The sequence below is a fragment of the Etheostoma cragini genome, chromosome 21 (assembly GCF_013103735.1).
Source record: "Etheostoma cragini isolate CJK2018 chromosome 21, CSU_Ecrag_1.0, whole genome shotgun sequence".
Classification (NCBI taxonomy): domain Eukaryota; kingdom Metazoa; phylum Chordata; class Actinopteri; order Perciformes; family Percidae; genus Etheostoma; species Etheostoma cragini.
In genome coordinates, this window is record NC_048427.1 from 5119999 (window position 1) to 5142858 (window position 22860).

Sequence of the window (22860 nt, forward strand, 5' to 3'; positions counted from 1 at the left end):
ATAAGAAGGGTGGGATGATTTTTTTTTTTTTTTTTTCATGAACTTTTTCTAAAAGAACAAGACCAGACTGCGAGATGTAAGCAATTGTCATCGTCCTAAAAAGGAGCTGTTACAACAGTCACCATACAGAAAAAAAAAAACAACAACATAAAAGTATCTTTTTTTGTAAATATTTTGGGAAATGGAAAAATTACAGAAGTGATTTGGAGGATTCCAAATAAACGAACAAATTAAAACCGGTCTCTGCTGTCAAGTCTGTATGTGCACGTTGTGTTTTCTCATGTTCTCTGTGTTTGGGAAAGGAGAAGTTATTATTCTAGCTTCTTTTTCTTTTCTTTTTTTTTTTGCATGTAGGCCTTTTAATGACTGGACAGCTGAAGAAGTGAGAGGGGGAATGACATGCAGCAAAGGGCCGTAACCGCGGCCCGCTGCATCGAGGAGTAAACCTCTATACATATGGGCGCCCGCTCCACCAACATAGTGACGTAATTTTGATTACCCGCATCAGAAACATGACATGACCTCTTTTTTCAGGGGTGGAGTGCAGGGCCGTTTCATAGGCCGAAAATGTTATATAATCGTACGTTAATGTTGCATCCGTGTTAGGTGTGGGTTATTGCCTTTGCCCATATGTAAATAGTGTTCATGCCTAAATCAAACTCAGAATTGCAACTGGGAAACTGACTTAGCTGAAAGCTCTGTTTCTGATATGACATCTAACTTGGAAACCAGCAAACATGGATACCTAGCGTCGATTTAGAGCTCATTGTTGGATGTTAATAGGCTAAATGTATGTAGTGTTGTCAATACATCGATTAATACAGCCGCACAGAGCCTCGGAAAGTCTTGTTGAACAACAATAGAGCCCTACGGTACAGAGGAATAGGTTATATCAGACCTGTTACTTGGAAATTGTTGGTTTTGGTCTTGTCACAGGATTTATTGAAAATAAGAAATATATAAAATACTACCAGCCTTATTTTATATACTGTAGTTCACATTTGTACAACCACAGAATCTCAGCATTTGTTTCGTGCTCAGTGTTGTTTTTTCCAGTTCATTAAATCATCTCTACCCAGTCATCTGCTTACTCTTTATATGACTTTGAAAAGTGACATCATCCTCCCACTTGTACCCGAACAACTGCACATCCTCTGCTGTTCCTAAACACGCAAATCATCTGCCTGGCTATTTATGTGTTGGTTTAACTTAAAAGACGTGTTAACAGATGGATACTTAAACAAAACTTTGAATATCTCTGTGTTCAACCAGTACACCCAAGGGCTCATGGGTATGTGTGGGTTGAGGCCTGCAGAGAGAAAACAGGATGGAGAGAAAAATTCTTCAGATGAGTAGTCAATCAGAGTGTTTGTTCCCCTCAGCCTACTTTAGCTGTTACATTAATGCTCCCCCCTACCCGGCACTTTGAGCCTCAATCCCATTCAGACAGCAGGAATGATCCACTCGTGATGTACAGTGTGTTATGAGTCAGTGAACAGGGAATTGAAATAAAAACAGATTTTAGGAGAAAGGAGAATGCTTGTGGATGAATACGTATGCTTATTCACTTTCTTTGATACCACTCTTTTTGGAGAGTGGTATCAATCTTTTTCTCTACCTCAGCAAGAAAGCAAATGAGAGCATTTCCTAGAATGTCAAACTATTCCTTTTGTTACTTTTAACCGGGCTTGGGGTTTTGTTAAATTACTCTTTCCAAAGTCAAAAATGAACTTTCATTCATTCAAAACGTCACTCTGCACGCCATTGCTTTTCTTCCAACGCCAATCAGTGGTTAAAGAACACGTAAAAACACGCATTTTATTCATATTGCTTCTTCATGCTCCACCCTCGTCTTCCTCCCACCTCTTTTCCGTCTCGAGGTCTGATGTGCTTCCTTTTTTTTCTCATGTCAGCAAACCTCAGCAGAGACACAGGCAGCCAAGAACTTTGGGGTCGGAGGTGCAGCATAAATTACAGCGCTGCATTTCTATGTTTCACTCTCAGACACACACGCACGCACACACACACACACACACACACACTAACAAACACTCCTGCTCTCTCGCTCTCCAGATACACACGTTTTCTCACACTCTCGCACACAGCTGCTGCACAGCTGTCTGATCCATGAGGAGAAAGGCAGCAATCCGGTCGCCTACGTCTTTGATATGTATCTCTGACACACACACACACACATACACACATACACACACACACACACACACATAAAAAAAATCTCTGTCTGGCTACTTTAAATTACCCACACACTCAAACTGAGGGTAAAAAGATGGTATACATTGATAAAAAACACCCATGGAAGCCATTCTTCTCTCATTTAGAGATTTTATTTAAAGCACAAGTAGATACAGCACCCAAAAGGCTAACAAAAAAGTGTTTTAGAAACAGCGCAGCCAACCTGGCTTTTCTAAAGAAAAGCATCTAAAACTCACAGATTTACATGTTTTATCGTGTTTGTTAGATACCTGTGACCCAGTATCCTAGAGTGAATAGCCGTGGATATGGTGTAGGGCCCATGGAATCTACCTTTGTACAGGACCCGGAATTTTGTGCTACGCACCTAAGAATGAGGGCCCATTCCCTCGCTGCTTGCTGCTTTTATTGGGTTTGTTTTGGTTTTTTACACTAACTGACTAACAAACTGTAACATGTTCATTTGTGAGCTTTAGAGGTTCTGTTGGCAGACAAGCTAGCTGTTTCCAGTCTTCATGCTAAGCCTAGCTAGCTGGCTGCTAGCTTTAGCTTCATATTTACCATACTACCGATATGAGGGCAGTATGAGATGTTCTCATCAAACTCTTTAAATGTGCTCGAAGCAATGTCACACGTGTTTTCAGGCTACATTTGTTGTCACACAGCAAACATCTCACTATCCGCGAGCTTTCTGTCCCCAGAACACACTGTTAAAAACACGTCCTCTGTAGACAGCCCAGGGTCTACAAACAGCAACAAAAACAAACTGTGCCCACCTGCACCACGATCCTGCACGACCAGCAAATACACAAACAGTGTTCCAGCCAAAAACCGACACAAAGGATTTGGAGTGAGGGTTGGAGGGGGGGGGGGGGGGGTGCGTGGAAGCACAGAAGGGAGGTGGAGGGGATGAAGAGGAGGGAGGGGCAAGCTAGTCTTGTTTTGTTTAAAAAAATACTTTGAACGTCAACAAGAAGTAACGTCACGCAACATTGCTTAGAGCCATAGGCGTTGACTCTGGTGGGGACAGGGGGGTACGCGTACCTATTTTTTTGACTACCTTGAGACAAATTCAGTAAAAAAATCATAACACAATTCTTGAGCGACAGATGCCATCTCCATCACCACAGGGCAGGCGCAGACACACCCGTTTTGTTGCTGCGCTGGCTACAACCTTCTCTCCTTTTGTAGCGCCTCTCTCTGAGTCTGATGTCACGTCATGTCACATTGTCAACATGTTATATGGATACATGAAGCAGAACATAGTGGGTCACATGTCAAATGTATTTTTTTCATCTTTCAAAACATGACCTGCACGAAAGAGAAAAAGAAGAATGCTTCGTTGTAGCCAGAACATTTCAAACCAAACTGACGCCCATGCTTAGAGCACCTTTAAGCAAATAAGCACATTTCCCCAAACCACTAACTATTCCTTTAAATGTCTTCTAAATGTAACTTCCCGGGTAGTTCCCATGATGCTTTGTGAGAATTTAATGTACCAGGGAGTAAAAAAACTGAAATGAGGAACAATGCTGGTGCATTCTGTCTGTGTGAGAAGAGAGAAAGACTGGACAATGAGAATCTTTGTGAGAGAAGAAGAGGCTCTTTGCATGTCTCTGAGGCCCTCTGGATCAATCACATACAATGTTACACCAAATAAAACACATGGCATACTGTTACTACAGCAGGGACACACTGTCTTTAGGCACTTACTGTATGTATGACATGAATGTAGTTTGGAATTCAGCAATAAGCCTCTAGGTGACAACTTTCTGTCTCTAGAAGCTTCTTTTCTTTCAGTTTTTAAGTGTTTAACACGAACAAATAGGACAAAGGGTGGAAAGTAAGTAATTGGAGAAGTAGTCCTAGTGCTCTAAGTGTTTTATAATTAGTAAATATGCCTTCTTTGGATGAACTTAATGTTATTTTTCAGCCCATTTAAATCACCAAAATCCTTAAGATCCAGCCTCTAAAGACCACGAATGTCTGTACAGAATTTGACCGCAATCCGTCCAATGTTTGTAGAGATGATTAAATCCTTAGCTACCTAACTAAAAACTGTTAAAACCACCATGAGAGAATCCTAGCAATGCATTCAGGGGACGTATTACTTCATTACTATAAACATGGCTGGTGTAGTTTATTCTGGTGTACTTCATGTGTCACTTCTAGGCAGTTTTGAAAGAAATCCTTCCTGAGATTCAAACACTGGATGAGTTACATTCAAGTAATGTATATATTTGTTATTTTTTGTTCTCCCTTTTTACTTTCTAACACACTTTAGTGTGGTTAATACCAGAGACAAAGGCCGATAGAGATGGGATGTGCTCCCGGCTTTGCCTGAATAAGCAATAAATGGATCCAAGCCAGCTCCTGACTGGGCAGGAAGGTGAACAGACCACTGCTCACGAGGGGCTCTCACTGTCCAACCACACCAACCGGTAATTCAAAAAAAAGTCAAAAGCAGCACCGATGTAACAGTATCAAGTATCAATACCCCAATGTTAAAAGACTCTTGCAAGTTAAAGTCCATGCATTACAACTTCTACTTGAGTAAAAGTACATTGTGACATCATGGAGCTCCCAAAGTCATGAAAGATGTTTTTTTCTTTTCAGTCTTATCTGTAATCAATAATAATGTGTGTGCAAAAGTAAATTATCTTGAGCAACAAAATAAACAATATTTTTCAGAACCCTTAGGGGACTCTCCTGGTAGTTTTTTTGCAGGACAAGTTACAATTTTATTGTTCCTAGTGGTGACCTTAGTGGGTCTAATCCGTCACATTACACCTGAGTAGGTATGCAGGGCCTTTCATCCATACTATTTTTATGCTGATCATATGTTTTCTTTTTAATCAAAGTAACTATAGCTGTCAGATAAAATGTAGTGGAATAAAAAATAAAATATGTCCCTGTGAAATATAGTGAAGTAGAAGTATGAAGTGACATTGTTTGGAAAGTACAAGTATGTACAAATTGAAATTTAATACAGAACTTTAGTTAGGTTACACCACCTGGTGATGTCTTTAACACCAACTCCCCTCTAACATGCAGGCAACATGTGCTGGTGGTCTCTTGTGTACCTGAAGGTTCATGGCCTTGAACCTATGCATATCTCAGACCTCCTGGTAACATACATGCCGGTAGAGGTCTTTTGTCTGTTCCAGAGACCTGGCTAAAAACTAAAGGGGATATAGCATTTGAAGTCAAGGTCCCGAGGTTGCCTCTGTGCCTTTACCAGAGGATTTCAGGTCAGCTGAGTCAGTGATCTCTTTTAAGTCCCTTCTTAAAACATACTTTATTGGAGAGTTTTTCCTGATTTTATTTGAGCTTAAACCTCATTGAACCATCTTTTAATCTTTTAAAACCATTTTTATACATCCAATATTTTTTCTTTGTTGTTACTGTCCATGCTTGTTTTGTTTGTTTTGTGAAGCACTTTGTAACATGGAGTTTGAAATGTGCTCTATAAATGAAGATTATTATAATTATATTATTATACCTGCAACCTTTTGTGCCTTGGAGATGGATTAGGTTTGTGCACGGCAGATAGTTGTCAGTTTGGCTGGAGTTGAAGATACAAGCTGCATAGCTTCTCCTGCTCAGCCCCCAGGCCATGAGGCACGTACACAACCAGGTGGATATAGCACCATCTGTCCAAAACTCCTGCCTGTTTGGCAAAACATACTTTATTTTATATTTTTTCATATTTTGCAGCCTTTACTCTGTTACAACCGGGGACTAACTAGACAACAATTAAATCTAATTCTTGTAGTAGTTAGTTGTAGTTCATAGTTATTAATCGTTTCTGAGGCAGTTAAATGTTTGACTGCATCCATAACTGTAGGGAACAACACAGGCTTTTATTTTCAGTCGTGAAGTCAAACTTTTCAACTGCATTAAAAACTTCAAGCGATGTGTCCTACTGTCTCAGCGTGCACGTCTAAGAATAGTCTAATCTCTCTCACGAGGATCACTTACAGTATGTTGTTACAAAAAAGGGCAAAGATTAGGGTAAAGTCAGGAAAATAAGCCAGATTTGGGGAGACATTTTTATCTTTACTACCCTTGAAAATGGTCTCTGAATTATGTGATGGAGTATTGTTTTTTTCTTCACTTTGACTACGTACAATTACATAACCATTTCTCAAAGCACTTGTCAAAAGAGCTACATTCAAAACTTAAAATGTATAGTTTTGAGACAAATATTATTTATCTATAAGCAAGTAATATGCCTACATGAGTAGGATATCATAGTGCTATATCCCTCCCAGTACATACTGACTTCAGTTTAATAAAAGGCCCTCTACCCCCGCGGCTGTCTCCCACAGAGGCTTTAATGCTGTCACGAACAGCTGACTCCACCTGCTGCTGTTGTGTGACCACTAGACCCTGGAGAGATATGAGAGAACTAAAGTATGTTAGTGCAGGAAGTAACTCAACAATAATAACTCAATGATTTCAGAATTTCTTGTCTTTTATTCACATACAGTACCTTCAATTCTGGACAGATTACATTCAAGAATATCAAAAGGAAATGCAAGAGTGAATTCCCTCACAAACCCAAAGAGCACAAAGAAATGCATTGGGACGTACAGTACGTATGCCTCTGATAAAAATCTGAAAATATTAGATATGCAAACATTAAAGACTACAAAGTACAGCAGGGTAACATATACTCTATAACATGTGCATAACGTAACATATGATCACAGGGCCGAGCTATTTACATTTAATCCAAAATGTACTTTCTCTTAACCATGTAATTTCCTCTTTTTTATACATATGAACATGTATATTATTCTTTAGTGGGGGGAGCTGGAATTGTTTCTCCAACATCCTTTAAATCATACCTGTTGTTGTTTGAAAGCGCTCTACACTCTACTTTACCATAAATAAAACAATTACAAAAATATACCTCACTTCAAACATAGCCATAGCAGTAAAAGAGCTCACAGCCATTGTGGAATGATAAAAAACAAACCTGTAAGACTAAGATGGAGGAGAAAGGTGTTCCCAGACAGTGTGTGCAAGAGTTTAAAGAACAAGCTGGAATTCCAATGAAAGACCACACTTTAATGGGAATGTTTGAGGTTGTGACAGGCCGTGGATGGTGGCTGGGATTGGCTGGGACAGTGAAGGTGACGTGGGTAATCTGGGTGGAGAAGGTCGATTTCCTGGCATGGGATCCCTTTGAAGTCAACCTGCCCTCCTCTTTGTAGAGGGCAACGTAGGAAGATGTGTTGAGATTAGTAAACATCAGCAATGCAGGAATGCAGGGGGTTAAATACTCCAGGTCCATGTTGGATTAGTAGTGTGTTTACATTCACAGGTATATCCCATCGTACTAAGGCTCCGGAGGGTGAAATGTGTGTCAGTGTAGGTGCTGCTGCTGTTCCTCCTGAGTAGCAGAAGACTAGAAGTGAAGCTATTTTTTCTTGGAGTTGACGCTCTTGCACACCCAATTCATGCCCTCCTGAGAGTGAAATAGCAGCACGGTGAGAAAAATAAAATAAAGACACATAGAGTAAATGCAAAAAAAGAAAAGCACAGCTCCTACGCTTACCTGAATCCCCTCCCCAGTGAGGGCAGAGCAGGACTGGATCTGCCACATGCGATCCCGTATAGTGTGCAGATTGAGACCCTCTGCGATCTCGGAGGCCGGGGCGGCTGTCAGCAGGTCCTGCTTGTTTGCAAAGATCAGCACGGGAACGCCACTCAGCTTCTCTTCATCTAACAACTCCGCCAGCTCCTGCAACACACACAAACATCTGTCAATTACATTGTCACAGAAAAAAAGACACTGTGTTTCATGTTAGTAAAAAACAGAGCTGTAGACTTAAAAACTTAGACCCCAATGATAGTTAAGTCACAGAAATTTAGAATTGACTCCTGTGAGACTTAACTGGGTCTTAAAGGCTGAAACATTCAATTCCTGTTTTGAGTTGCTAAAATGAAGCAGAAAAAGACACGAAGACAGCAACCTTAAACCTTAAATATTTCATTACAATTAGATTAATTTACAGTTTTTTCTATTCATCTATAATAGTAAATTAAATGTTTTTGGGTCGGTCAGACAAAACAAGGAATGTGACAACATCACCTTGTGCCCTACAGTATCACAGTGGCAACACATTGATTGACGTTGACATACCTGACCAGTCTCCTCAAATCTCTTTCTGTCAGCGCTGTCAATTACATATATCTGAAATAAAATGGAAGTTTCCCACGTTAGCATTTGCAGCACATCCTCAGAGCATGTGTATTAAACTGTGACTTCACTGAGGGTGAACAGATTTAAAACAGTAATGTAGACTTTTATTTTAATAAACAAAGCTGTGTTTGGTGAATCAAGCTCCACTCACCAGCACATCTGTGTTTTCAAAGTAGTTTCTCCAGTACGGCCTGATCTTCCTCTGGCCTCCAATGTCCCAAACATTCAGTTTAAACCCCTGAGACTGGACACTCTTAATGTTGAATCCCTGGAGTGAACATAAACAGGTTACAAAGGGGTAGAAGATGTAAATCCTGGTCCCTAAAATGTATACATTCCTGTTGTATTATTTCTGTTTGCTTCAATAACAGGTGGTGCGTGTATATAACTTTTCTCCATACCTGTGTGGGGGTGATATGACTGATATCTTCAGATGCCAGCTGTTTTAGCAAGGTGGTCTTCCCGCCGTTGTCCAGACCCAGCAGCAGTATCCTGACCTCCTGGTCTGGTGTGCTCTTTAGCTTACGTAGGATGGACAGCAATCCCTGCAACAACCAGTTAAAAAAAGAAACCATTTGATGTTACTTTGCCAGTGGAACAGGGGGAGCACTGTTGCTGCTAACCACCATTGTAGAAATGCATTTGTCTCTTCCATCCTCCCGGACTCCTCACTTACAGGCCGTGCAAGTGCATTACTAGTCCCCACGATGGCTTTTAAAGATTGGTAAACACTCTCCTAACGGTAACGTTACCAATATATGAAGACAACAAGTCCAGTGAGTAACGTTAGCTCGTCACATCATCTTTTTTGTTTTGTTGTGCCCTAAGGGATAGTCTTTTTCAAGGCAGGGTAAGTTAACGGCACGCAAACAGGAGCTAAACCTAGCTAACGTGCTAAGCTAGCTAATCTCCCCTGATAACTGACCGAAATAACAAGGCACTTTTGCAATTGAATGTTTTTCTCGGCAGCGGGCAACAGCTCTTCAAGTTCAAATGTATACAATGAGCTCTACTTAATGTGAATATTTTCCAAATGTAGCTTGCTGTTAACAGTTAATAGCGAATTATTACGACAAAATTAAACTCACCATCTTGTTGCCTTCTCTCCTAGAGACGCCGCCGAGGGTTACTAAGGCGGGTGACGTCAGAGGCACAGTTACGTAGAAAACTCCGGCGCAACCCCCAAAGGCAGGATGGCGAAGATATCTCCCGCCCTACTCTGCCTTACTCTACGTCTAATTGGCTGATTCTGACATTCTTATCCTGACCTAGCCAATCCCACTTCTCTTGTCTAATCCTAGCTAACCAACTCAACTAGTGCAGGCAGCGAGTGGTAGCCAATAAGAAGCAGAGTCGGGCGGGTTATGCCTTTGCCATCCTAGGAAAAGAAAATGGCCCCCCTGACCCAGTTAGCTGCCTGCTAACAGCATACAGCTAGCTAAGAGTCTCAAGTCAAGGCCAAGATTAGTTACACATGTTTAATTTAGCGGACGGTTATTACCAACTGACGTTAAATTGGTTACAGCACGTAACTTTGTCGTATTTTTACATGAGTTCAGTAGTTGCTTTAAACTCAGCTAAGATATTGACAGCGTCCCTTAGGTATTTCTATTTTAGTCAGTAAAAAAATAAAATAATAAAACCCCAGGTTTTCACGTAGGGAGCTGCCCCAATCCGTGATTGGAGGACGGAATGCCACGTGTCTTTACTATGCTACACGAGCACATTTGATTACCTTTACAGGTTGCTTCGTAGGGCCGTTGAGGATAAATCTCTCAAAGGTATGCATTTTGTTTTTGTCTCTAAAGATTGCAGCGCTGTAGATGCTCGTGTTCGTGTTTTGTTAGTTTCTTGCGGCCTGCAGAAGTACTGTAACTCGATTTATGAGTTGCATCACTCAGACTTCCGACTGACATATTTTAACTCTTTTCTCTGCAGTTCAGTCACCAGACTTAACACAAGACTAACCACTCTGTCTCCATATCGAGTTTATGTCTTTGTCAGATGATCAGATGTAGAATTCAACACATGTCATGCACGTTTAAGCTTCAAACTGCTGAGATCGTTCAGTTTACTGATGAGGTGTTCGCTAGTTATCTAGATGTATTCAGATGCAGGCTGTGCTCTTGCCTGCAGATCCAGTTTATCAAGACAAATTGTCATGCAGCATGTACTGAAGCCCTGTTTATTAACTCTACCTTCCCCTGCATCTAATAGGCTGCAGCTCACTGTTGTTCTCATGATCGATTACACTTGTAATTAATTCCTCAATGAATCGTTTGCTTTACAACATGTCTTTGTTTGTATATTCCTTTTGATATGTCTTGGGATGTAGGGTCACGTTGACTTTTAGCTTATGTTCAGTGTTCCCCATAAGGTTCTGCAAGCCTTCACCCTATTTTCAAAACAAACGGCTGCAGAAACAAACCAGTTACAGCCACATAGAGCCTTCAAACAGCACTGATATACAGTACACTTCTCATCATTTGCCCTTCATTTACAAAAGCTTAAACTCTCACAAGGCAGGTTTCTGTTGTGAGATTTCAGGGAATACCTACAGTAATACTGCTAATTTAACAGTGAATACACACAGTGGGATGTTTAGATAGTATGAGCTGAAGTCAGCAGGTTCTGGTTCCTCTGGTTTGTGTATTAGGAAGCACAATGCTGCAGCTACAAAAACCCAAAATGACAACCTATGGAACCATTTACCACGAGTTGGTCAATGATTTCTAGGGTAAGTTTAGCCCTTTAGATAGGTCTTTAGGTAGAAACAAGAGTTTGTGTTTGTTCTGGGTTTGAACCCAAATGCACATGCCAGCAGTAAGTTCAATAGCTTGGGAGGGGGCTAGAGCAGGCCAGACCTGCCAAGGTTCAATACCAACATGTTAGGGCTGCAACTAACAATTTCTTTATTGTTTAATCCATTGATTGTTTTCTTTGATCTGTTTGATCCTGTGAAAACGCTTGTTTTGACCAACCAACACTCCAAAACCCAACAATATTTCATTGACTAATATATAAGACAAAGAAAAGCAGCAAATCCTCACATTTGAGAAGCTGAACCCAGCAAATGATTTGTTTAACAGGACAGCTGAATATATGAAGGGGCGAGAGGGGGGGAATGACATGCACCAAAGGGCCGCTGGTTGGAGTCAAACCCTGGCTTGCTGCGTCGAGGAGGGAACCTCCTATGGGCGCCCACTCTACCAACTGAGTATCCGGGTGCCCATAACGCACCTTATATTAATGCAAATCTCAAAGTGCTACATAGAAATGCTATGGGAAAAAAACAACAACATTAAAACAAAAAGAAAGAACAAATATGAATTATACCTGAAATGATTAATATATTATCTAAAAAGTTGCCAAACAGTAATTTTTCCAATCGACTAAGCGTTGAAGCTTTGCACACGTCTTTGTGAAACCATGTGGGAATGGGAGTTGGAGTAAAATAGTCTGACCCACTTAGCTAAAAATATGTTAATGTTACATCAACTTAATCCAGGTCTGTCTGGTTTGACAACAAACACAAACCAGGTTGTGATAAACAGACAAGAGACGTGCCTGTAATGAATTCAATAACTATGAATCAACAATATTGTAGTTACAGCCCGGTCAATCACCTGTACTTTTATGTTTAACATTTATATATTATCACCAGCACATTTAGATAATTATATTATGATTCTCCTCTTTTTCTGCAGGTTTTGACTGCATCTGCTGCAGAGTAAGCAGAGGTTGTCCACAGACTTGGACTTTTTAATGCATTGAGTTGGGACTGCTTTTAACCACCACAATGGCTTTGAGCTCATTCGACATCGATGCGCCACGATGGGATCAGTCTACGTTTATGGGCCGACTGAAACACTTCTTCAACATCACAGACTGGCGAACGGCGCTCTTACCTGACTCACGCTTGGATGAGGCCAAAGCTTTAGTGGAAAGCTGCAGGTAAGAGGATGCATGTGAACTGCCTCACAGAGACTAATTGTTGATAGTTTGACAATTCTCAGGCACATGTTGTATTGTAACTCAAACAAACGTAACATGAACATTATATATGTTGGGCTTTTGCAATGATCTCAAACATTCAAGTCAATATCTTTGTTAATGTTTATATTATGAACTGAATCTTAAGTTTTTGGGCTAACAATTTGTTGGTTTGGTGCAAAAACACAGACAAATTGATTGACTTCTTAATCCAATACAGATTTTTAAATATTAAATTAGTTTGAATCAAAGTAATGTATTTAACATAAGTGTAGATATAGCATACATGATGTGAGATCTATTTTCTAGGTGGATTTTGGCTCATACCCTGGGGTATGCATTTTAACTGCCATCTGCAAGTTTCTACATGAAAAATGCAAGAACTTCTCTGCATGTGAAAATGTGTTTGTGTGTTTTTGGCCCTCTGTAGGGCAGGATCCACCCCTCCCGGAACCACAGAGGAGCAGCTCCACTACGCTAAGAAGCTGTACGACTCAGCCTTCCACCCAGACACCGGAGACCGTATGAACCTTATTGGCCGCATGTCCTTCCAGGTCCCTGGAGGCATGGCCATCACCGGCTGTATGCTGCAGTTCTACAGGTACCGAAGCTCAAACAGGATGAGCTGCGCTCTACCACATTCTACAGTTTCACAGAGTAAGCTATAGAAGTTTCATAACTGTGTGTTTTCTAGGACAGTTCCTGCTGTGGTGTTCTGGCAGTGGGTGAATCAGTCCTTCAATGCTCTTGTCAACTACACAAACCGTAACGCTGCCTCCCCCATCACTACCAAGTAAGAATTTCCTGTAAGCTTTCAGTGGATGCGGACTGTTTTTTAAAGGAACTATAATCCTGCTGCGTAGGGTTTCCAGCCTCTTTCAGACATGAAACAAGGTTCTCTATTGCCATGTGCACAACAATTACAGAAGTAGTCAATGTCAATGAAACTCTTAGGCCCAACAATTCTCATTAAATAACCCAAAACTCAAACCACACAAGTAAAAGCAAGTTCAAGTTAAGTTATAGGGCTAAAATATATGTACACAAATACAATATAATTGAAGAAATATCATTATGTTAATACATTTCTGTGTGCAGTATTCCAAATGAATAAGGCTAAATGTAAAAAAGAATGTAGTAGTGAATATATGCATAAAGGTAAGTGAATATGTGCTTTTAATCTTCCTCAGTGCTGCTGTTACCATTACGGTACAGGGACAGCATTGAATTCAGACTTGTTGGAAGAGTTGTGTAAATGTAACTACCTCTAACCAAGTATGATTACTGTTGTCACTTACGTAAAAGGGATGTAAGACCAACATGTTAAATAGCCATGCTATCCCTGTACCGTAAAGGTAACTGCAGCATTGAGGATTAAAAGCACATATTGTTTACCAACAAAGAAAATCCAATCAGTTTATTAAACTATATAATAATCTCAAGTTGTCCCCATATGGTTGACTTTGAAGGATTTGCTGTTTCAGATGTTTTATGTTTTGTATTTTGTGTTTGCATGTACTGTATTTGTGGTTCTACTGCTGCCTGTCTTGACCAGAACACTCTTACAAAAATAAATAATAAAGGGGGGGAGGAAATAATAAAACCTTCACAACCACGATAATAATCACACCACCACTCCCTTTATATTTTTGGCAGGAATGTAACTGTTAAAAGTCATCCTGACATTCAGCGCTTGTTGCCTGTGATGAATTGATCATATTAGTTAATTGTGAGAAGAGGGGTCGAGCAACATTACTTTTAAAGCTTCAGTGCAAAATAGTCACTAGTGCAGACTCGGAGATAACAAAAACCCTCTTCTGCCTTTATATTGTTAAACCTTTCAACTCGCTTCTGTTCTCCAGTACGGGTGGGCCTCTCTGGGCACCTTTCGATTTGATTATGATTCAGAGGCCAACAATTGGATTCTAAACCGATTAACGATGCAACGCTTTTTTTTAATACAAATTTTCATGTATAATTTAATAAAAATAGCTTTTGATATACAGTATTTACAGTTTTTTGTTTTTTTTGCAGTCATTCGATGCTTATGGCCTTTTAAAGACGCTTGTGAAAATCACCTTTTCTCACAGTGATCTTCCATGTCAGAGACTCAGTCAAGGTGGAGAATTGGCTTGTTAGAACATGAAACAGGAGGTGGTCAGATGTAATGTGATAAAGTAGATGAACAGTCTTTTTGTGTTTTGCCTCATTATTTTATGCATGTATTATTAGATATATGTGTTAGTATACAAAACTTTTTTTTTCTGCACTATTAAGTTTTTTTTCCATTATCCTATCCTATTTCAGTAACTCTGTTTTCTGATTTGTACATGTCTGGAGACACTTTTTTTTTTTTTCTTCAAATAAATGATTATTAACTTATCTGAATCGAGCATCTAATTGTTCTAGAGAGAATTGCGATGCATCTGAGAATCAGTTTTTGTTCCCACCCCTATTCTCCAGCATTGACACCACTCCCTTGAGGAAACCAGGTGCCGTGACACTTATGTAACAGACACCTACTGTATGTCTAAATGACAAAAAGCCATCACATTAACAGATAGATAAAGCCAGCTATGTTACATATTCCATGTCTAAATAAAGACTTTCTTTTTGTCTCTCAGGCAGATTGGAGTTGCCTACATCACAGCAACCAGTACAGCGTTAGCAACAGCAGTTGGCCTTAATCTCTACACAAAGGTACGTTTCTTAAAAACAGATATTTATTCGTACAACAATGACTGTTTACAATTCCTGCACAAGGTTAGCTTGTTGGATTGTGCTCAATTTGTCACCAAACTTATCTTAATAACTTGAAACAATGAATCGGTCTGACGTGTTTCCTGCCTTATGTTAGCAACGAGGGTGTATTGCTAAAACAAGACTAGATCATGACCAAAAGAATTGTGAATTTGAATTCTGTAAAATTATACAAATATTAAATTTGACCTGTTGTATTCAAGTTCCTATATCCTTCGTTGCAAAGTGACATCAGTTTCTGCAGAGAAGGCTTGTGTTCTCCTCTGCATCTGCACATACTCATTCTAAAAACCGATTGCTTTTGAAGGTTATTGTCATCTAGCATTCCCAAAACAGCTCTCTTCTTGTGGAACACCTCTGCTTTAACGCCATCTTCTGGGAACTTTAGGAAACTTCCGGAGCCCTCTTGAATTTTGGACGAAATTGAAGTGATTTCTTTAGTAAGAACATTTTATAAAAGGCATTTACTACAAGTCCTAATAGTGGGATCAAAAATGCATCACTCTAGAGAAGTTTTTGCCTGTTAGGAGTTCTTTTCTACTCTTAGACGCTTTCTAAATACTGTATGGGCCCAGAGCACAGCATAGAAAAAAATCACAGATGATAAAACACAGTCGCACACAAGCAGATGAGGCTAAACGCTCTGGGAAAATATGAGAGATCTCTTGAAAGAGTTGTCACTTCATGTCCTTATCTCTCCAATTTAAATGTTTTTATAATAAAGCTGGCCATCATAAAGTAAAAATGTGTATATATATTTTTTTGTCTTGACTTTCTCCTGCAGAAAGCTCCTCCTCTCGTGGCTCGCTGGGTCCCCTTTGCCGCAGTGGCCGCAGCCAACTGTGTTAACATTCCTATGATGAGGCAACAGTAAGTCCTGCTGTGTTACTGCTTCAAATTGCACATGGATGCATTGGGTTGTATTGTGCAGATTTTTAATGGCAAGGTGGGCAAGAAATCATCACATTTGCTGCATGTCATTCCTCCCTGTCTCCCATTTCAAGTCTAAGCTGTTTTTACTTCACCTTCATTTAGCCTCTCTTGCTTTTCAGGGAAATTCTTAATGGTATTGCTGTCACAGATGAAAATGGCAACAAACTGGGCCACTCTAAGGTCTGCACTCTGGACAAACTTTTAGACAATTTATGATTAGTTCATATAAAAATGAACGTACAATAGCTTTCCTTTTACAATTTAAAAAGTGTCTTCAAATCTTGTTTCATGTCCCCCTGTAGAAAGCAGCCGTAAAAGGCATCACTCAAGTGGTCATCTCTCGGATCACCATGGCTGCACCAGGAATGAGTATGCACAAAGAAGTTCAATACTAGAAACATATGTGGAATTATTGAAGTTTTCCTCTTCCTCTCTTAACCTCTTTTCTTTTCCTCTGTCAGTCATCCTCCCCATCATCATGCAGAGGGTGGAAAAATACAAGTTTATGCAGGTTAGACCTTCATTACCATCATCACCAACCTGCCAAGGTGTGCGCCCGTCATCAAACTTTTTCTGTCTTTTCACAGAGAATTACGTATCTCCACGGACCAATTCAAGTGATGATGGTGGGAGTGTTGTAAGTACAGAGGCTTTACAGGCTCACAGGAATGTTAATGTGCTGAGGACTGTTTTTTTATTATGGCAAAAATAACTAACTTTTCCATATTTTTTTTAAAGTTTGGTCTTCATGGTGCCTGCTGCCTGCTCCCTGTTCCCTCAGAGATGGTAACAAACTTATTTCTGTACTTTCCCCTGCTGACACATGTAGCTTATAGATATAGTACTCCATTGATTTATCATTGCACTTCTGTAACATTGTCAAACTGTTGCAGTAGAACCACAGATGTCATCTGTTTTTGTTCCACATATTATTATTATTAACAATCAACAATTGCAACTGGACCACTGGCAGTCTTCTTAATGTGTACCGACAATAATGTATATTTTGCAAAGTGTTGTAGAAAATGTACTTTGCCATACTATGTTGCAAATAGTTACTTACTTTATTTATCCATCCATCCATGTCACAGCAGCAGTACATGGACAAAGAAACAAAGAATAGCGCAAAAACATAACAAAAAAGTATGCCCTTTTTAAGCTTAGGAATACAGGCGTGCAAATGAATGTAATTATACTTACGTTACTCATGTTAAGAAGGTGGAATAATAAAGTCTTACTTTCCTAAATATATAAGTAGATTTAGTTACTTTTTTATTGAAACAGTTGTGTTCTCTCCTACTCGTGTTCTCATTAGTGATGTTTCAGACAATTTATTTAGTCAGAAGTGTTCTGCATTAGCTTGTTTAATCAAACATTTCTCTTTTTTCTCCCTCATTCCCTTTTGTCCACATATCCCTCCCTCTTCCTAAAATCTCCCTCTGTCCGTCTACATCAGCTCTATGGCTGTGTCGAAGCTGGAGCCCGAGCTGAGAGACTCCATCATGTCTCAGTATGGAGACGGTGTACAACGTGTCTACTTCAACAAAGGCCTCTGAGGCTAAGAGGGCTGATTAGCATTATCTGTCCACCACACAAGCCTGAATACATATGTGTTAATGTAATAGTTTGCATTTTCAAATTGTTAGTCATTATCGGGGGGAGGATTTTGATCAATCATGTCACTATTTTGTTGTATCCGTTTTTCTTTCTTTGGTTCAAAATGTGTCTGTTTTCTTACATTAAACAGATACAAGGGGCACGGGTACTCCTGTTGAGAAACCCAATGATCTTCTCTCAGGAACAGTGCATTACTTTGTCAGATTAAAGCTCTGTTAGTTTGTCCTTCATGGTGTGACTTGTCAGTATTGTTTTCATTGGCTGTTTGTTTGTGTCTCAATGCCTTTTAAATAGCGTCATTCTCCCTCTGTTTGCCAAGCTGCCTTACAATCTGTGCCTTCGATAAAACGGGAGGAGCTGGATATATATATATATTTTTTTTAAACCAAAATTGGCTTTACTTCAAAAGCAGTAAATACTTCTATGCATGGATTTAAACATCTAAAACGGCCATTCTGTGAATGGAAGTTTTGTGTGATAAAAGTGGAGGATACTGCCCTCTTCTGCCAGAATGGAGGTAGATGTATGACTTGATTGCCAGATTTATCTAAAAGTTTGTCAGTTGGATCATGTTGCTGTGTTAGCGGTAACACGATCCTCAGTGTAGGCTGGAATAAAACCACAGAAATATTTAAAATGTAGTGCCCTGTAGTGTTTATTTTTATGTCATCTCAGGGACACACTGGACACAGTGGTGGTAGAAGTACTCAGATATGTTACTTAAGTAAAAAGGCCAGTACCACACTGTAAAAAATCTACGTTTTTGGGGGGCTTTTTCCCCTTTATTTTAGAATGACAGTGGATAGACCGGAACGGTGGCAGAGAGATGGGGGATGACACACAGCAAAGGGCTGCAGGTTGTATTTGAACCCAGGCGCTGCAAAGGCCTCAAGCTGCATGGGGCACAAGCTCTTACTTCAGTCCAGTTGATTCCAACCTAGGGGTCGGGCCCATCCAAAGGGTCACTAGATAAATCTGAGGGGTTGAGGATTAATGGGAGAGGAAACGGACAACTAAAAGGTTGCACATAAATGTATTCATTTCTTTAGAATTTCCTTTATTCTGTGTTTTTAATATGACATTTTAGATATTTTGACCTCTTTGGGCCTCTGCCAGTTAGTTAAACCATCTGAGAAGTTTAGTGGGAAAATCTTTGGTGGATATCAAAATTCACATCTTTGTAAGGAGTCACAAGTCAAACATGTTGGGAACCACTGGTTTAATTTTTAATAAAGGGTTGTATTTTATAAGCTTTATGTAGAAAACAATAACCTGTAAAGTAACCACTAACTCCAGCTGTCCAGTAAATGTAGTGCAGTGAAGTACAATATTACCCTCTTAAATGTAGTGGTGTAGAAATAAAAATTTGCATAAAATGGAAATGCTCAATTGAAATGCTACCTCAAAATTTAACTGAAGTAAACATTCAACCACTGCAGATAGACTAAAGAAACTCTTCAGGGACATATTTATGTGCAGTAATTTTCATTAAACGTCTTCCTGTTTCAATACACATGAACTATAAACATACATTTAAAAAAATTTTAAATTTCATATTTTAATTTCATGGCTATGATCTCAGAGACCTTTTCGAAGGAGCAACGACGCCGGTTAATCCAGCCGGATCAGGCAGCGCCCCCTGCCGGTTCAACCGGTACTGCCGGAAGGAGGAGCCGCACGAGCTGCTTTATAAAACCGCCTTGATCCTAGAAACGGAAACACTCCCTAAAGACAGACAGCTGCTGACACCAGCCAACACATCTCCGAGAGCCACCGAGCACACAGTGAAACCTCACCTTTACACCGGAGCTGAGCGAGCAGACCGCCCGGTACTGTTAACCAGGTTTTTGTCGGTTAAAACAATAAGAAGCGGAGGGGCACGCCGCTGCCTGCCGCTGGATCTAGCTACACTGCGACGCATCTGCGCAGCACACACAGCAACGAAGAGGCTGAAAAAACTACGCATCAGTGTTTATGAAAATGCCGTTTTCCATTAACGGCATCCTTTGCACGCTCGCGCTTCTAGTCTTGTGGCGGGCGGAGGAGCTCGCGGAAGCGTGCAGCTGCGCTCCGGTACATCCGCAACAGGCGTTCTGCAACGCCGATGTAGGTGAGTACGGCTCCAGGGACTGTTGTTGTTGTTTACCTAGACCATGTTGCACCAGGCTCTTGCGCAGACACCGGAAGCTACAGCGGAGGGTTTCAGCTCCTCTGCCCGCCTCCGGTGCGCACTGAGTATAGGCTACTCTGCTTCTGGAAACCGCTGGAAAGCCTGAAGGTGGGGGGTCCTCAAGGCCATGGATGCATCCAGATTACACACACACACACACGCACACGCACACACACACACACACGCACACACGCAAATCCCATTGTCATATTTGGTCATGTTGACAACAGTACGCCTCTGAAATAGCCCATTATTCATTTGGGAAGCACAGGGGGAAAGAAAGTTCTTTAGGTGTCATGGAGGCATGTTTTGAAGGGGACACCCACCCACAAACACACACAAGCTCATTTTAAAATAATGTCCCTTTATCATTTATTTTACACCACCATAAGAAGTTGAAAGTGCACCTGTTAAAATGATAATTAATGATAATTAACTTTATGCTAATTTTTTATTAAGATTTTGTCAGTATACAACACCTTCAATAAGAAGACTATATTGTTGTAAGTGCACTGTTTTTGTGCAGGTCATTGTAATACTCAGGAAGGAGTCTGGGACCATCACTGTACATAATGTCTTAGGTCTGGAGCAGAGTGTGGCTTCATCCCTCAGCTGCTCAGGGTAGAAGCTGTGTCGCCTGGCTTTTACAGGGCAACGTGGCACAAGAGAGGCAAAAGAGACAAGGAGGGAAAGAGCAGAGAGGAGGACAAGGGATGGAGAATGTGAAGAAAATTTGTTTGGGGGGTGGGTGGTTGAATCTAAACCACAGAATATGTCACACCACACGCCTTCTTCTTCTTCTTCTTCTTCTTCTTCGTCTTTCCATTCCTGCCCCTTTTCTTCCTTTTGAGGGGTGGTGCTGGGAGGAATTACAGGAATGTTGCTGGGATTTTCCCAACTTTGCTCCGGTGTAACGCAGGGACACACACACATACACACACAAACCCCCACACACACTCACACACCGGCTACAGTTGACATAGTTCGAGGTGTTTTTTTAGTAGGAAAAAACAATAAAAGTCACAGTCCAAGTTAAAATATGAATGGTATTCTTGAGATTGAGAAAATTTAAGGGAGCACTACTTTTGCATTTCTTCCTTCCTTTGACTTATTCACACACACACATACATACACTTCCACACATGCATGATTGTGTGTTTGTGGATAAGATGTGTAACTGTGTGTTTCTATATTGCAAAATGACATCTCTATTTTCAGGTGTGACTCAATCTCTCACCTACAGGTCTTAGAGACCTGTCTTACAGCAGAAGCCTATTTGTGTTTGGTGTGCTCATGTGGTCTTTAATGGGTGTATGAGTCAATATAGCTTTTGTCATATGAGACAGGAAGATGCACACAAAATGTGGAATGGTCAATGTCATTGTCCGGCAATGGTTTTTACAGTTAACATGAAGATGAAATCTGCTGGGAGAAACACCCAGATCAGACACTGCACAGTCAGGACTGTAGATGGAGGTCTAATGGGTTTTGCAGGCTTGTAGGCTTGTAAGGGACTTTGTCAACAGTTATGTGGTTTGACAATTCAATATTAACTGTGGTGACATTGGAACCCACTTGGGCATGTGTGTGTATGTGTGTGTTGCTAAATTATGCTCTAGGTTGAAGCAGTGTAGCTGTGTTATACACCTAGTGAGTGTGATATACAATCACACTCACATGTGCAGACACAACATCCCCTTTTCATATAAATCTGTAGCCCACAAGGGGGAACTTCCCTGGCTGCCCTGCCCAGTTAGACTGGCTGGAGGCTGGGCGTTGTCCACTGGAGTGGACCTGCAGCAACACATTCAAACTGACTGCATGTCTCATGTCATAGAAACATTTTCTTCATGAATTGTACTTAACATCCACACAAGTTGCTTTGTTGAAATACATTTTAAAGTAGAAACAATTTAGATAACATATACAATATTTATGTTTACATATACATTCTTTTACAAGACCAACATATGTTGTACAGTTAAGCAATCCAGTTAATTAGTAGAGACAAGAGGGGAAATAAGCTTCACTGGAAGTTAAAGGTGCACTAATGGACATTTCGGCTCATTGTTTTGGTTTTCTGGCTTACATTTTGATTCAGTATCACTGCTCTTAATTCACATTATTTCCAGCAGCAGTAGGTATTTGTCAGTGATAAGCTAAAAGAAATCCTAACAAATGGCAGACAGACACAGTTAGAGACTACCTGGGGAACAGTGAGCAGCATTTAGCAGATAAAGAGAGATCTTTTCCTCAGCAGTGTTGATCTAGACCTAAGAGCTAAAAGACAGTAAATATTGAACTTCCATTTATCATGCAACCTGACACTTGACTCCAAATGAATGATAATTGTGCTCCTTATCGGCTGGATATGGATGTTCCACTGCCCACAAGTGGCCAAACAATATATAATTAATGTTGCTTTAAACATTGGTGCTAAACCACTTGGATGATCAAAAAGGCCAGTTTCTCAAATGTGAGGATTTGCTGCTTTTCTCTGTTTTTATATCATTGCAAATTGAATACTTTTGTGTTTTGGATTGTTTGTTGAACAAATTAAGTATTTATCTGACTGGATGCTGTCATCATGAAGACCTCTCAAAGGAAACCAGAGCTTTTGTCTGTGCTGCATAGATCTTCACACAGATGTTGTTGGAGGTCATCAAGCCAGCTGTGTGTTTGAGGGCGGTTCTTCTCTGGTCAAATGACAGGTTAAACAGAAGGCCCACATACGTCTGGAGCTAGAAAAACCACATCAGGAATGTCAGGGATGATTCTGTGGTTACTGGAGTATGAAAAAAGAAATGGACTGTCATGCGGTGGGATTGAATGCGGGACACTTAGGATTGGTGCATGTGTGTGTTTTCATACAAGGGGTTGCATGGAAAACATTGTGTAGTGCAACTGATACTCATGTAAAAGTCATTACAATAGTGTCCTGTTTGGGGGGGGGGGGGGGGGG

The 22860-nt window shown here is 40.4% G+C and overlaps 3 protein-coding genes and 1 long non-coding RNA gene across 5 annotated transcripts in view; 2 read left to right on the top strand and 2 right to left on the bottom strand.

Moving 5' to 3' along the window:
- Positions 1-6670: 6670 nt before the first annotated feature.
- On the bottom strand, positions 6671-20861 carry LOC117936475. Of its 2 annotated transcripts, none has more exons than XR_004654966.1 (2): positions 20850-20861; positions 6671-7064 (listed from the first exon to the last, which is right to left on the bottom strand). It is a non-coding gene; the product is annotated as an uncharacterized LOC117936475 (long non-coding RNA). The 2 variants fall into 2 exon arrangements; XR_004654965.1 differs by lacking the exon at positions 20850-20861 and adding an exon at positions 20824-20840.
- arl3b (ADP ribosylation factor like GTPase 3b) lies at positions 7225-9731 on the bottom strand. The gene is made up of 6 exons (XM_034859503.1): positions 9514-9731; positions 8827-8970; positions 8577-8693; positions 8366-8416; positions 7778-7963; positions 7225-7687 (listed from the first exon to the last, which is right to left on the bottom strand). Exons 1-6 carry the CDS (start codon positions 9514-9516, stop codon positions 7640-7642), a joined length of 549 nt encoding a protein of 182 aa, XP_034715394.1. The 5' UTR covers positions 9517-9731; the 3' UTR covers positions 7225-7639.
- Positions 9876-17963, top strand: sfxn2 (sideroflexin 2). The gene is made up of 12 exons (XM_034859485.1): positions 9876-10206; positions 12133-12379; positions 12849-13019; positions 13113-13211; positions 15043-15118; positions 15963-16048; positions 16231-16291; positions 16414-16480; positions 16573-16622; positions 16699-16748; positions 16850-16897; positions 17568-17963. Exons 2-12 carry the CDS (start codon positions 12225-12227, stop codon positions 17665-17667), a joined length of 963 nt encoding a protein of 320 aa, XP_034715376.1. The 5' UTR covers positions 9876-10206; positions 12133-12224; the 3' UTR covers positions 17668-17963.
- timp2a (TIMP metallopeptidase inhibitor 2a) overlaps positions 19425-22860 on the top strand; it is a 10777-nt gene continuing 7341 nt past the window's right edge. Inside the window, exon 1 of the mRNA XM_034859498.1 lies at positions 19425-19838. Within this exon, the coding sequence (XP_034715389.1) occupies positions 19703-19838 (136 nt within the window). The 5' untranslated portion in view covers positions 19425-19702. The remainder of the gene's footprint in view (positions 19839-22860) is intronic.